The 15595-nt window shown below is 50.8% G+C and overlaps 1 protein-coding gene across 5 annotated transcripts; it reads left to right on the top strand.

Moving 5' to 3' along the window:
- The first annotated feature begins 700 nt into the window (after positions 1-700).
- Positions 701-15283, top strand: HDAC3 (histone deacetylase 3). 5 transcript variants are annotated; one of them, XM_035562848.2, is made up of 15 exons: positions 701-826; positions 929-1011; positions 5962-6104; positions 7754-7835; positions 8618-8674; positions 8769-8824; positions 11111-11244; positions 11525-11605; positions 11698-11771; positions 12000-12064; positions 12452-12541; positions 12658-12716; positions 13140-13219; positions 13624-13781; positions 14066-15283. In XM_035562848.2, exons 1-15 carry the CDS (start codon positions 772-774, stop codon positions 14133-14135), a joined length of 1287 nt encoding a protein of 428 aa, XP_035418741.1. In that variant the 5' UTR covers positions 701-771; the 3' UTR covers positions 14136-15283. The 5 variants fall into 5 exon arrangements, with proteins under 5 accessions (XP_035418741.1, XP_050569491.1, XP_050569492.1 ...); XM_050713534.1 differs by lacking the exons at positions 701-826; positions 929-1011 and adding an exon at positions 1331-1557; XM_050713535.1 differs by lacking the exons at positions 701-826; positions 929-1011 and adding an exon at positions 1339-1539.
- The last annotated feature ends 312 nt before the right edge of the window (positions 15284-15595 follow it).

The following is a 15595-nucleotide window of genomic DNA, read 5'->3' as shown; positions in this document are numbered from 1 at the left end:
CTAACTGGGCGTGGGTAGGGGGCAACTGGGAGCCGATGGGGGGTAACGGTGGACAGTTGGGGGTAACTGGGAGCTGATGGGGGGTAAGTCGGAGCGACTGGTGGATAATTGGAAGCATCTGGGAGTAACTGGGGGTAGTTGGGGGTAACTGGGAGCAGCTGGGGGGAGCTGGGGGCAGCTGGATGGTAATTGGAAGTAGTTGAGGGTAACTGGGAGGAACTGAGGGGTAATTGGGAGTAGCTGGGGGGTAACTGGAGGCAGCTGGGGGTGATTGGAAGCAGCTAGGAGTAAGTGGGAACAACTGGGGAGTAACTGGGAGTAGCTGGGGGTAACTGGGGGCAGCTGGGGGGTAACTGGAAGCAGCTGAGAGGTACCTGGGGGAAGCTGGGAGTAAGTGGAAGCAGCTGGGGGTAACTGTGGGCAGCTGCGCATTAACTGGGGGCATCTGGGAGATAACTGGGAGCAACTGGCGGTGACTGGGGGCAGCTGTGGGGTAACTGGAAGCAACTGGAAGACAACTGGAAGCAGATGGGGGCAACCGGGAGGTAACTGGGGGCAGCTGAGAGCAGCTGGAGGGTAACTATGAGGTAACTGGGACGTAACTGGCGCTAACTGGGACGTAACCGATGCTAACTGGGACGTTAGTGGCGCCAACTGGGGGCCGGCAGCAGGCCGCCCCGCCCCGCTCGCGAGCGGTGACGCACGGCGGGCGCCGGCGCGGCGCGATGACGTAGCGGTGCGCGCGGCGGCGGCGGCGGCGGCCCGTCGGCCATGGCGAAGACCGTGGCCTACTTCTACGACCCCGACGTCGGCAACTTCCACTACGGTGCGGGCGGGGGGGGGGGTGGGCCGGGCCCGGTGAGGGGCGGTGAGGGGCGGTGAGACACCCCCCTGACCCCCCCCCCCCCCCCCGTCGCTGTGCTTGCAGGAGCCGGGCACCCCATGAAGCCGCACCGCCTGGCGCTCACCCACAGCCTGGTGCTGCACTACGGCCTCTACAAGAAGATGATCGTGAGCGGGGCGGGGCGGGGGGGGCGAGGGGCCGAGGGGCGGCCTCGTTGGTGCAGTGTAAATACGCAGAGGGTGAGGGTCGGGAGGGCGGAGCCGGGCTCCTCTCGGGGGCGGCCCAGTGACTGGGGAAGGAGCAGTGGGCGCAAGCTGCAACGCGGGAGGCTCCGCTTCAATGCGAGGCGGAACTCTTCCACCGTGACTTCCACGGTGAGGGTGGCGGAGCGCTGGGACGGGCTGCCCGGGGGGCTGTGGAGCCTCCTGCTCTGGAGACATCCGAAACCCGCCTGGACGCGTTCCTGTGTGACCTGATCCAGGTGTTCCTGCTCCGGCGCGGGGATTGGATTGCACCGGGTGATCTTTCAAGGTCCCTTCCAGTCCCGAATGTTCTGTGTTTCTGTGTCACCGCGGGATGTCAGCCTCCTGCGCAGCCTCTGCTCGCAGTGCCCTGCCTGGGGCTGGAGCAGTGATGCCGGACCTGGAGCACCCGTGGCTGCAGCTGCTTCCAGGCAGGATTTGGTGGCCAGCGCTGTGCGTGATCATAAACTGGTAAAGCTAAAAAAGCTCCTCAGGAAGCTAGCTAGTTCATCTTGGTGCCCAAATGGGGTTCACTAATCCTGTCCCATACCTGATAAACGGTCTTCAAAGTCCTTACTGACCACCCAGTGCGTTCCTGGTGTCACTGGTAGAAAGATGTTCTTCTCCTGAACTCTGACCTGATAAAACGCGATTAGTGTTTAGTGATGATCAGAAAAAAAACTTAAATCTTCACATGTTTGAAGAACAGGATTAGTTTGGGAATAATAGAATATCACACCAATATGCAGTACCCCTACTGTGAAATACTTTATTCCGCTTAGTGCAAGAGGAGCTGAACTGAGCCCCTTCCCTTCCAAAGCCCTGTTCCCTTTGCTGCCCGCTCTTCCAGCACGGGGCATGCAATGTAACGCCTCACAGTACCAAGGCAGGGCTGGTGAGAGGCACATGCCTGCTCGTTGCTTCTGAGATGGCTGCTGCACGCTGTGACCTGCAGAATATGCCATCTGCAGCTGCTGTGTGCTTTGGGGCAGCTGGCTTAGTCCTCGGGCGGCTTATTCTCAGCTTCAGTACTGAAGGATAGCTTCCGGACGGCTTTGGGACAGGATTCCTGCAGCAGCTGGCATAGTTTCAGGTCCCAGGTCAAGGTGTCTGAGTGCTGCCTGTTGTCCCCAGAGCCTGTAATCTCTGCCTCATGTGCCCTGGGGCAGGACCGTGCCCCAGCACTGCGCTGCAGCTCCAGGCCCCTGTCTGTCTGTATCTGTGTGTACGTGTTCGTGTGTGTGTGTACGGTGTCCTCTCAGGGGAGTTACCTCATTAAAAGGAGCGAAGAGCACTTCTGTCACTGGCATCATCACGCATGGTTAGCACATGGGGTGTAAAACCAGGGGGTGTTGCTCCTTCCCCTCTGTTCCTGCACCCCGGTGGCGTTCCTCGCCCTCGCGCAGTTGGGCTCTGATCCCTGGGACACTCCACCTTCCCCCATCGCTCGTGTCTGAGCTGGGTGACCAGGGGGTTACGCTGATGCAGGCGTTCTCAGAAGGATTGTAGGCGATTGCAAGTAGCTGATAAAACAAAAATAAGCAGGACTTAACCATGAAGTTGTGAAGAAGAAAGCCTGGTCAAGCTCTGGGACGTGTTTTCAGGTTTGCAGCCTGCTTTAGGGACCGCTCGTGAGCTGCTGTAAAAACACCGTGGCTGCGCGTTTCTTTGCGACAGCTCTGTGCAAACAGCAGTCTCCAGCTAGGCCAGGCAGCTCCCAGGTTCCCTCGTCCCCAGCATCAGAAGCTAAGCAAAACTAAGCAGCTCCTGGTGTGCTTTCAGGGACCTGACTAAATATTTAGTTGTGATTGCAGAGAAGGGCTGTCCTTAAGGGACGCTGGCCAAGCTCTTGAGAATCGGGCGATGTTGGATTGAAGCTGTGTTATTGTGAGCACAAGAGAGCAGAGGAGATTCTGGCATGCTGTACTCCGGCGTGTTTGCAGTGTCTTCTGCAGGATATGAGGCAGGGTACGGTGCAAAATTCTTGCAGGTGTGATAGCAATGCAGTTTTCCTGTGGTTTTTTTTTGGGGGGGCAAAGTGTGAGCAGCCGAACCAGTACCAGGGCCTGGCAAAGCATGGGCTCAAGTTCAAGCTCCTCCACTCTGTGATGAGAGACCTGTGGATTGAGTGGCAGGAAACAGAAAATGAGCTGTCCCCAAATTAACACACAATATCAGTTTTTAAAAGGAGGTGTTAAAATGGACCAGTGAAAGTGTTCCTTGATGTGATATGTGAAATTAATTTGGTATGCTTAAACTTTTTTTAAAAAAAGGTCCCTGTTGTAATTTATGTAATTCCAGTAGCTTGATATCTGGTAACATCACATCCTTTGGATTTTTCGGCTGTCCTCATAGGAGCTTTTGCAGGTGTAGTAACCTGTGGCTGCTGAGTGTTGTGCCCTCTGTAGGGTCCAGCCTGGTGCGAGATGATTTCTCGGTGCCTGCTGGCTGAAGTAGAGCACTGGGAAGCCAGTCCCTGCTTCATGCGCTGGCGGGATGCAGCACCTTCTGTATTTAGCTTTCCCTGTCTTGGTTTCTGATCCTTCGTGTCCCCTCTCCTGTCTGCTCTCTCTTCCCAGCTCCTGGCCCTTGTCACCCAACTTGCCTTTCCCTTTGATTTTCTTGTCTCTGTCTCCTGCCCTGGCAGGGGCTGGTCTTCTTTCTCTTTCCAACCACGGATACTTCTCTGTCTGCTCCCCCTTCCCTCTTTCTTTTCTTCTCAGATGCATCTCTGCCTTTTAATCAAAATGCTTTCTCCTGTCTTGCCTGGGTACCAACACTTGAGACCACAGAAACAACAGAAAATCACCCCGTTCCTGCTGTGCTCCCGGGGGAGATCTGGCTGGAGTGTGCTCGGAGCACACGACATCTTGGCAGAATTTGGCTTTCAAATGTTTACTACAAATGTATGAACTTGTATCAGTAGCTTCTCTAAAGTTGTTTGTTTTTGTTTTTTTCCTGCAGAAACAGCAGAAAGCACATTCTGATGTGACACTGCTGTGTTAGGTGCCTGTCTGCATGAGGCAGTAGGCAGGGCTGTGCACTCCACTGCGTTTTCAGCCTGGAAAGGTTTTTTTGGTTATATTCTCCACAAAATGTCATCACGAAGCTGAAAACCGCAGAGGAAACTTCATCCTGAGCAGTCAGCAACTGGCAGAGTGACAAGCAAATAAAAGCAGGGGGTTATTGGCCGACTGTGCCTATAAAAGGCCCTGTTGACTTCGTGTTATGGTTGCATCATTACCTGCCTTCCCGGCCTTCTCCGAGCAAGAGGCTGCTATTTTGTCGAGGTAGCTGAAGTCGGGTTTGCCTCTTCCCAGCTCATTTATGGCTGTGGTGAACAGATCCTTAGGGCTCAGCGTTGCTGAAGGAGAGAGTGTGTCTGTCCAGCTGCGTATCTTCCCTGCTCCTCTGCTGCGTGTTCCCGCTGCCGTTCTTGTGCCACATCTGGGTCCTGGCAAGAGCCACTGTGACCTGGTCTCTGGGCAGAAGCAGGGGAGCCTGGTGCTGAGCTGGCAGAGTGAGGTGCTGAGCGCCAGGGCCTGCTCCAGAAACTGGGTGGGATCGTGTGGGCGAAGGGCACGGAGGGGAAGGAGTCAGCTTTCTCCTTCTGCCAGCAGCTGAGTCAGGCTTGAAGCTTTCCATCTTGTTTTTATTTCCGCGCCCCCCCCCCCCCCCCCCCCCCCTTTCTGCTTTGAATTCCAAGTCCCTGCTTTTCGTTGTCCAAGAGAGCCTCTTGATACCCCGTGAGGGTTGCTTCTTTTCCATGGCGATTCCTTCGTGTTGCTTTTGGTCCTGCTGGAGCTGGTCTCTCGGGGGGGTCTGGCCTGCACCTTCAGCAGCTGCGGTGGGGGCTCCTGCCTGTGTCATCCTGTCCTCCTTGTCGCAAGCAGCAGCCTCTGAGAAACACCAAACCCTGCACATTCGTTTGGAAAATGCCGCGCTGGGCAGGTCAGTACAGTCGTGCGCTACAGGAGATGTTACGTGGCTTAGGCTCTATTTTCCCTCTGAAAATCAGCAGGTCTCTGCGGGGTCCTGCATAGCACAGGGAACAGGCGCGCTGTGGGAGTTGCCCTGACACATTTTCCCTCTGGAGACAAGCTCATTTCATGTTTTTTCATCTTCCCACTGTTTCATTAAGTGCACAGTTTAATTAAGACAAGTTGTGAAACACCGAAGATCTCTTATTGATTTCAGCGTAGCTTTAATTTCCTCTTACGGGGTACGTGGTGTTGACTTTTAACTTCCTGGATATTGAGGTATGTGTGGTAAGTGCCAAACTGGCAAGCGTGTGTTGTCATGAGAACTTTAATTTGAATCCACCCAGCTCCGTGGTTGTTTCTTGCTGACTTTCCAAAGGAAACAAAGCTTATGCGTATGTTCCATCTATCTGTGAGGCTGCTCCAAACAACTTCTGAACTTACCAGCCTGCTGCAGGCTGATCCGATGGAGGGACCGAAACCCCTCTTACATCACGGTGGTTTGGGTTTTATGACAGCTGGTGACTGACCAGGGTCTAGTGCTCCCCAGTGAAGAAAAATCTCAAGTTTAGAGTCAGCTGTTTTCTTTTGCTAGCTGGCAAGCCATGGGCTGGGGGTGTGTTGGTGGAAAGAAGGGATCGGAGAGTATATTGGAAAAGCTGCAGTTGTTATGAGAGGCAGGAGGCGTGCTTATGGCCAGAAGATAGACATCAGTAGGAAAACAGGCTTTGTGGAGCAGCTTGCTGCATTTAAATAAACATGAATGTCAGGAAGCCGGTGTACTGGCACACTTCTAGATAGACCTCGTGCAAGTCATTTGTCAGCCTGGGACTTCTTGTGGCCAAAGCAAGCACAGCTTTGAAAGGGAAATAAGTGTTGTCTTTCTGTCTTGAAGGTTTTCAAGCCGTACCAGGCATCCCAGCATGACATGTGCCGATTCCACTCCGAGGACTACATAGACTTCCTGCAGAGAGTGAGTCCCAACAACATGCAGGGATTCACCAAGAGCCTCAACGCCTTCAACGTGGGCGATGACTGGTGAGTGCTCTGTGCCTCCTGCGAACCGGGATCGGAAAGGCTGAAGTGATCCTGCGGTGCTTATGTCTGCAGAGCTCCTGTAGCATGTGCTGGTTTTTATTTTATTTAAACAGAACAAGGTGCATGCCCCTCCTGAGTATATCAGATTATCAGAACCTCCTTAATTCATTTCCCTTCTCTTTAGATCTTGCTGTCCATCTTTTTAGATCTATATTTACACTAAGCTTGTTGAGTTAGAGACCGTATCTCTACTTGTTCTTGCAGAACCTCCGGTTCTCCTTGAGCATGCTATTTTTTAAAATAATTGCCTGTCTTTTCATTTACCTTTATATGTGCATGTTAAATTCAAGGCAGCTTTGAGAGCCTGATTTTCAGGTAAGACAGAGGAGAGTTTCGTGCTTCTGTACAAAACCACATGAGATCTTGTTGAGAATATTCAGTTCCAGCCTTTCATGTTCATGAGAGATGAAACTTGAAAGAAAAGTGTGGACGGGCTCTCTGGGTAACTGAGGAAACAGTATATATACCATGTCTGGTTGAGGAAAATAATGTCTGTCCGAGAATAGGATTGTTCTTTGTATTCTTTGGAAGGCAAAGCTCAAAGTACAAGCACAAGAGGAGTTATGTTACATAGAGAACAGTGTTGTCCCAAAAAGGTATCAGTATAGCCTGGGTTTTAATATTTAGGCTGGAATCTGAAGACTGTTCTGTAATGTCACTGCTCTGATGATCAGAAATCATCTTACCAGAATAGAGGAGGAAAAAAACAACACCACAGTTCTTAAGCCATCGTTTGTCCATGAGTGGTTTAAAACCAATGGTTTTAGTTTAGTTTTAGTTTTAAATTAAAAGAGGGGAGATTTAGATTAGCGGTTAGAAGGAAACTTTTCACTCAGAGGGTGGTGAGGCACTGGAACAGGTTGCCCAGAGAAGCTGTGGATGCCCCATCCCTAGAGGTGTTCAAGGCCAGGTTAGATGAGGCCCTGGGCAACCTGATCTGGGGAGTGGCATCCCTGCCTATGGCAGGGGGTTGGCACCGGGTGACCTTTGAGGTCCTTTCCAACCCAGGCCATTCTGTGAATGGCATTTGTAATGCGCTGCCTGTGAGTCTGACGCAGGGTCCCCATGTCCTGTGTTCCGGTACTCCCCCAGAGATCCTGGTGCCTGGGCTGGCTCCGCCTGCTCAGGTGGGTCGTGCCTCAGCTCTGCCCTAAGAGCAGCGTTCGGCTCTGCAGCGTCGTCGTGCCTGCTGCGCGATGCGCTGGGAGGCTGAGGGGCCCTGTGGGGATGTGGCGTGGGAGTGATCCTCCTTCCTCCCACGTCGTGTCCTAGCTCCAGGCACATGTCCAGGGACCCTGGCGTGTGTTGTGGGCCGGGGAAGCCTTTTCTGCACTGGCTTGGAAGCTTTGGTAATCATTATCAGATTCACTAAGTTTGCCATTGTGTTTGCAGTCAGCTTGCTACCTGCTGGTACTCCGTGTTATAAGCAGGGTCAGAGTGATCCCAAATTAACCTCGTCAGAGAGTGAGTTTTGCTATTGGTCAAGTAATGTCCCTAGACAATTTTATTCCTGGCTTTGCTCTGGAAAAACTGGGAGGAATGTAGTGTTCTGTGTTTGAATCATAATTTTTGTGGTTTTTTTTTTCCAGCCCAGTGTTTCCAGGTCTCTTTGAATTTTGCTCTCGCTATACTGGAGCCTCCCTGCAGGGAGCAACGCAGCTGAACAACAAGGTAACTGAGCTGATGGACTTGCCTTTGAAACACAGGTATAAGCTAACTGGTTATCAGCTTAAGGATAACCCCATGGATGTGTTTTGTGTAACAACATAGCAAGCACTGCTGTGTTGCAGTGTAAATTCTTAGCACTGCAGGACTGTGAAGTTTGAGACCATTCCTGTACTGTCAGAAGCAGCCATTTAGTAGATGTTTAATCCTGAGGGAGCCACAGGTCGTTAATACTGCAGGAGTATAGTCACAAAGTACTCTCAACAACGTAGAACAACAAACCTTCAGTGAACCCAGCTGCTGGGAGACCTCAGAGTGCTGCTAGGCCTCTGCTGTGGGAATGCACTAAATGAGACCACCCAGAAGGTGTGAAGGAGAGGGTCACTGGGGAGGATATCAAACAAAGCTTCAGAAGTGTGAGGATTTTTAGGAGAACTCTTTTATGCTCAGTAGACCTTTCCCAGAAGCAAAGTGCAGGAACAAGCTACATGTGCCAGGTGCTCTGCATAGTGCTGGCTGGAGGGGAGCAGTGGTGGTTGGAGGTGGTCTCTTCTGGTCTGAAGGGGAGTGCAGAGCACCCAACTAATTTGACGTGGACGTGTTGTAACAAACACCGGGCTAATGAGCAAGATGAAGCTTTGGAAAAGCCTCCATAGGTAGAGGAAGGGGTCAAAAGGTGTATGTGGGGCACAGTGCTGTGCTGGTTGTCCCTGTTGACCGGGGAAGTGGATGCAAGGTGGTTGTTAATCATGCTGTCATCTTAAACTAACTTATTTTTCCTTCCTTAGATCTGTGATATTGCAATAAACTGGGCAGGGGGCCTGCATCATGCCAAAAAGTTTGAGGTAATGAGGAGAATCGGCAGCCTGCTCTGCCTTTTTGAGCCTGTGTTCTGGGCTGATCCTGTTCTAATGTGAATTGGTTTTCTTTGTATTGCAGGCTTCTGGGTTTTGTTACGTCAATGACATAGTTATTGGCATCCTGGAGCTGCTCAAGTAAGGACATGGGGCATGTGCAGTACTGCTGGGGATGGTGCTTTCCTGCTCTTCTCTGCTGAATCTCTCTCCGTGTCTGGGTGGTGGCTGTGTCTTTCTAGAGTACAAGGATGCCAACAGCTTGATCTCTTGGCCTGACCTCCTCTTTAGGCACAAGAAGGGGTCTTGAGAATTGGAATATCTGACTCCAGTTTTGCTGTATGCTGCTCAAGTGATATGGGAAAAGTTAAACTTTGTTACTCTTTAACCATCTGTGAAATAATCCATTCCAGGGTCTCCCGACTCAGGGTTTTTGCCACAGTGAGCCTTTTGTAGATAAATGCAAAGTGTGGCTCACTGGAGACAGAGTAAAATGGTCTGCATTTGTCTTGATTTGCTTGACTGAGTTAAGAACCAGGACTTGGGCAACACACGGTTGATCAGAGGACGCTTGCTTTCTGTGGAAAACTTTATTTTTAGAAATCAAAAATTTGAATGAGAGGAAAAGTTACCAAAATACTTTCCATTTTGTGGCTTAGTCTGTGAAGTTTTTTTGTACTCTGAAATGCCCTGCTTATTGCTGAATATAAGACAAGATGCTATGGAATTTAAAAAGAAAAAGTTGTGGGGTTGACTGGAGAATAGGTATGTGACCAGTGGCAAGCTTACTTGTTTGCAAAGTCAGATTTATGGAATGTACTGGCATTTCTTGTACCTCCTTCCTCTCTGCCAGTCTTCCCTATTTTTACTTTTTTTTTTTTGGAACCTTGGGTCTTTACTGTATATCTGCAGACCTATTTTCTAGTCTCACATGAGTCCTGTTTATTAGAGGCATCACATACAGCCCAGTTACCCCCATGGGAGGTTATAATATATCTATTCTCTTGTTTCCTGTTCTGGTGAACCATTTCCGCAGGAGGTGGCTGCATGCTTGAGTTTGCTGCCCTGTGGTCCCTCTGCTCTTAGGAGGTCCCTTCCTCCGTTTACCAGGGTGTGAAGGCTGGGTGTTTGCAGCCTCTTTTTCTCTTTGCCATCATTTGTCTCTAGGGATAAATCTGGACAATTTATATGGTTTGTGTCTCTGGGAGGCTGTAATGAGGTACTGATTTGCTAATCAGTGTGGCTCAGTGCCATCAGCCTGCATGATTAGGTCACTGCAGATACACTGAATGCCATGCTTCCAGTGGACAGATGGCATGAGCCACATGCTCCTCCTCTCTGTTTCAGTGTTGTCTTGTTCTCTTGGATCTCTCCCTGTGGGGTTTTGGCATGGATGTCAAATCCCCTGCTCTTTGGGGACTGACCAGATGCAGCGTTTCCTAAGGAAATGTTGCAGAAGTTCCCTGCAGCTGAGCAGGCAGCTCTAGAGTTGGTGGGCAGGGCATGGCTTTAGGGCCCTGTCTCCAGTGCTGTCACCTGCACATCACCTTTGACCATTACCACCAACACTATTACTTGTGGTGATCTCCCTTTCTTCATTCTCTGTGACCCAGCCGGCTTCTCCTCCAGTAAATGTCATGCCTGCAATACCTGTTTGGATGGCTGAGCCAAAGGAGCCTGACTGAGTCCAGTCACCCTTCTTTTCCCTTCTATCTGAACATCTGTTCTGACTCGCTCAGTGCTTTCTTCACCCCTGTAGTTGTTGATCAACCTCTCACCATCCTCACAGTGTTGCCCCCCAGGGCTGATCCCTACCCTTTGAGAGTGACAATGCTCTGCCTGGACTTCCACAGCCAGTAGGAGCTGTGCCCCAGACTCCTGCTCGTTGTTCGGAGCAAGGCAGCCTCTGCAGTCCAGCCCGGTGGCGTCGATGCTGGCCAGCTGGGCCACGGCGCTGCCAGGCCAAGCGAGGCACTAAGCACTCCTTGGCTAGCTTAACATGCAGTTCCAGATATGGGTAAATATTTTTGGAGCTCTTAAAGATTAACTCGCTGGAAGATTGTTTGCAGGGAGGGGACACACACACAAAAAAAAAAAAAAGCTTTCTAACCCTGTATGTTTTAAATAGATTTTATGTGGTTTCCAAGACATTTGTGGCTCTATCTGAAAACCTTCTGTTCTACTATCTTTTTTGAAGCACATCAGAAGAAAATGTTTTAGTGGGTGAGCGTTTAAGTGGAGGCTGTACAAATGTAACATGTAAAGCTGTTTGATATGCCTGGGGTGGGTCAGATGAGTTCTAGGAAGTGGGCTTGCAGGTAAACTTCAGCAGTGATTTTCGGAGCACTAGGCGATACTGAGCCATGTGGGCAGGAGCGTGGTTGGGTGCAGAGCAGACAATAATGCTGCTTTTCCTCCTGTTTGTAGATACCACCCGCGTGTTCTGTATATTGATATTGATATCCATCACGGAGATGGTGTGCAGGAGGCTTTCTACTTGACGGACCGTGTCATGACAGTGTCGTTCCATAAATATGGGAACTACTTCTTCCCTGGCACAGGTATGCAGTTTCCTTTATAATGTGAACCTGGCCTTGTTTCAGGGTCCTTCAGAAGTGCTGCTGGAGTCTGGAGGTATAAAATCACAAAATGGCAACTGCAGGGAGAAAAGGAGGAAGAAAAGGCGCGGAGGAGCAAGGGGAGAGGAACAGAGCTAAAGCTGCCTCTAAGAAAGGGGGATCCTAGCTAGGGTATCAGAGATCTCAGCCCAGACCAGATCTGGTGTTCCAGCACCTCTGGAGTCTTAGAGCTGTTGTGACTCTCCTATCTTTCCTTGGCCAGGGGACATGTATGAAGTTGGTGCAGAGAGCGGCCGTTACTACTGTCTCAACGTGCCGCTACGAGATGGCATCGATGACCAAAGTATGTAGGTGTCCCCTGCCTTTTCCCCCTTGCCCAGATGTGTGCTGGACCTTCTCTCCAGAGCCGTGACAAACCTGTCTTTCTCTCCAAAGGTTATAAACACCTCTTCCAGCCAGTCATTAACCAGGTGGTAGATTACTATCAGCCCACCTGCATAGTGCTGCAGGTAAGAAACTGAGCCTCTGTGCACATGTACCTCCCTGTTCAGAGGCTGCAGGTTGGCGGGGCATTTCTTGATTGGGTTACCCTCTGTTCCCAGGGGTCGAGGTCAGTGTGTCCTAGCTGAGCTGCTGTCTGTACCTCTGGTGAATGCAGGTGGCAGAGGGGTAGGATGGTGATGTAAAAAGCAGTGCCTTTGTAGCCAAAACTCAGCTTTTCTTTTTTTCTTCCCCAGTGTGGTGCTGATTCTCTGGGTTGTGACCGTTTGGGTTGTTTTAACCTCAGTATAAGAGGGCATGGGTAAGTACAGTGGGGCTGGGGCACAGCAGTTAGTTGAAAGACTGTCCTTTAGTCTGAAGGGCTGCAGAGGGTCCTCTGCTGTGAGACCTTGACTTTGGCCTTCAGCCACACCAACGGTTTTTGGGGTTTTTTGCTTTGTGTGGGTTCTTTTGTTTTTTTGTGTTTTTTTTTTTTAAAACCCTTGTGTGATGGGAGGGGCTCTCAGAATGGGACTCTATACAAGAGCAGCAGTTCACAGAGTAGCACCTGGCTCAGTCTCCCAGGGTAGGAGCGCTGAGTCCCAGGTGTGTCACACGAGCCGTGGTGGTGTTTGAGCACACGGTGACACTTCTGATGTGAGCACGTGCTGCAGTTAGCAGCTCAGACATGTTTGTTTGGGATTTCTAGGGAATGCGTGGAGTATGTGAAGAGCTTCAACATCCCCTTACTGGTACTGGGAGGAGGCGGTTACACAGTCCGCAACGTGGCACGGTGCTGGTGAGTCTTTTCCATCCTAGTTGAAGGTCACAGGTTAAGCAGTTGCTGTGGTCTTTGTCCCTGCCTGAACTGTGTAGCTTTCCGTGGGCTGAGCCCATGTTATTCTGTGTTTTTAGGACTTATGAAACGTCGTTGCTTGTAGATGAAGCAATTAGTGAAGAGCTCCCATACAGTGGTAAGTTGGAGTTCACATATTTTCTCCACTAGCTGAGCTAAAGTATGTTGTGTCGGATGAAAAAATAGCACTTCTATTCTGCATTGACCACAGATAAGACCAGGGCCAAAGTGACAACGCTTCCTGATCTCGAGAGATAGCCCTGGTTCCCTTCTACCTCCTGCTTGTAGGCTTTGCTGGGCAGGCACACCCTGACCGTGTGATGTGTTATTTAATGTGGTTCACTTCCTGTCCAGTGATCTGAGTGTTAGTCTTGCTGACTCTGCAAGGAATGGTATGAAACAACAGCTGCAGAGCTGTACGTCACTGGTTTTTAGGGTCTGGTCACCTCTGGCATGGTGGGAGAGTGAGCTCGGCTGCTCTGCAGCCAGTCACTGGCTCCCTTTCCTCTGTGCTTTAACCATTGTGCTCATGCCATTGCAGAGTACTTTGAATACTTCGCTCCAGACTTCACCCTTCACCCTGACGTCAGTACGAGGATTGAAAATCAGAACTCCAGGCAGGTGAGTGCTTGCAGCCTTGCTGCAGTGTCCAGCTGTGTAACCCCAAAAACCCTGTGGTTGATGCTCTTGTGAAACCACTTGGGACCCAGGCAAAGGATTATTGTGGGAGCAGAAAGCTGACAAAGAGCAAGCACAGCCTTTCCTCTTGGATGTCAGAAAGTCTCAAAGGGCCGATAGTATTTAAGAACATTGCTGGATTGTCTTACTGTTTTCTAAGTGCAGGAGCCTTAGTGATTGAATTAACTCTCTTGCCTCCTCTGCTCTGATAGTTTGTTTTGTTTTTTTAATGCATTTCTCATGGCCACCACATAGATGGTGCAGGCAGGTTGTAGTGGTAACAGTTGTAGCTCTGTGCAAAGTACCAGATCTGACAGTGATGATCCTTCTCTGTTTTTTCTAAGTAGTACTTGGATCAGATCAGGCAGACGATATTTGAGAATCTGAAAATGTTGAACCATGCTCCCAGCGTGCAGATCCACGATGTCCCTTCTGACTTGCTCAGCTACGATCGCACAGATGAGCCTGATCCAGAGGAAAGAGGTTCTGAGGAAAACTACAGCAGGTATCAGCTCTGTTGTTCTGGAGAAATGGGCTTCCCTTTCAGTCCCTGCTGGGATGGGTAGAGTACGTACTGGAGACCATTTCCTGGAACAGATACAAACTCACTTCTAAGTCTGCTTTTTATCCAGAGATCCTGTCTCTGTAAATGTGTGGTCTCCTCACGAAACAGTTCTTGAGGTGTTTGGGTGCAAGGCATCTTCTGACATGCAGTGAGACCTGTGGGCATTCTTCTTTGCCCCAGGGGTGCCAGGGCTCTTCACTGATGATGGTTGTCTCTTCCCCCAGGCCTGAAGCTGCCAACGAGTTTTATGACGGTGACCACGATAACGACAAAGAGAGTGATGTCGAGATCTGAGGGCTCTGGTGTGGGACTCTGGACTGTGGGGGGGTCCCACGTTGATGCTTGGTGCAGTTAACTGGGCTGCACGGGTGCCAGCGAGCCCTCCCTTTGTATTTGGTTGCAAGCGGTGGCAGCAGAAACAGCACCACTGCAGACTTCTGCTATCTGCAAGGCAGAGAGCAGTGAAATGTGTTCCTTACTTTCCACCACACGTCACGGTTCCAACTGTCGCCGTTCGGGGAAATGGAAACTCAAGTAGCGCTCAGATCTGTGCCGTGTGCCGGCAGGCAGCCACGCAGTTGCCTTCCGAGCCTGACCCGCACTGGCTCAGTCAGCTCCTGTAACTCCGTGCGGGCTTCTGCCAGAAGGTGGGAGCTGGAGCGCTTGTGCCTCAACCTCTGCCTCTCATCAGCAACACACCTGCCGCATCCCGGTCCCCCCAGCCCTCTGCTCAGGTACCCAGTCAGTTGTCCTCTGAAGCCTGCTCTGAGGCTTGCTTCCCGATACCCCTTCTGACCATCTGATGCTCCACAGCTCAAGGAAAACCGTTCAAGAAGACAAGGCCAGTTCTGGGGTAGGGGTCAGGAGCGTGACTGGAGCAGGGAGCAGCTTGCTGGAGCAAGGTGGAAGAATGTATGCAGAGCGTAGTCTTGTTTGTTTCCCCCCATACTCAGTTTTGCATTCACAAATGAGTACTGCAACACTTTGCCAAGCTGGACCTAACTCCCCCATTCCTCATTCTGTGAGAGGCTAACATCACTGTGGAACAGCAGTTTGGTTGCCAAGGTCAGTACACAGTGCGTCTTGCACCTCTAACGCAGCTTCCAGCTGTTTTCCAAGTTCACATGTGGCCCTTCTGTGTGTTTGCAAGAGATTTGGAGCCAAAGCCACTCCCTTGTGACTGTGCCCAGGAGATGTCACTCTGCTCGTGGGTGAGGGAAGTTGCCTACTGCAGGTCCTGTCGTCTTGCCTTCACACAGCAGAGGTTTCCCAAATCCCAGACTGCTGCTGCTCCTTCTCCCGTGTTGTCACCTGGTCCTGTTGTGGTTTGGAGGGTGCTGTTTGGGGAGAGAGGAGGAGTTTAGCCTCTTACTGTGTATACTGTTGTTTGTTTACTGATGTCTTTAAACATTAAATGAAGAGGCAGTATTTTTCTTACCTGACCTGTCGTTTGTCTGTTTAATGCTCGCGCCTTTTGGCTCCCGTGCTCCGATGACTGAGGACATGTGCATTGTCCCTGGCAACGTGGTGTCCTGCACTGTCTGACCTGTCTAAATGAACGGAGGAGCTCCTCAAGGTGTACACCAGCGTGTACTCAGCACCACTGTGCAGCAAGGAGAGCCCTGGGTTCCTGTAAAAAGACCAGTCCAGAGGGCTCATCACCACTCCTGCTTGTGCCCCTGGTTACAGAGAAAGCAGGTGCCTGCAGAGCGCAAGTTTTTGTTGTTGTTGTTGTTGTTTTTTTTAAAAACACA

This window comes from Cygnus atratus, chromosome 14, assembly GCF_013377495.2.
Source record: "Cygnus atratus isolate AKBS03 ecotype Queensland, Australia chromosome 14, CAtr_DNAZoo_HiC_assembly, whole genome shotgun sequence".
NCBI lineage: Eukaryota > Metazoa > Chordata > Aves > Anseriformes > Anatidae > Cygnus > Cygnus atratus.
Note: the sequence above shows the minus strand (reverse complement) of the source record. Positions and strands in the feature narration are given on the sequence as shown.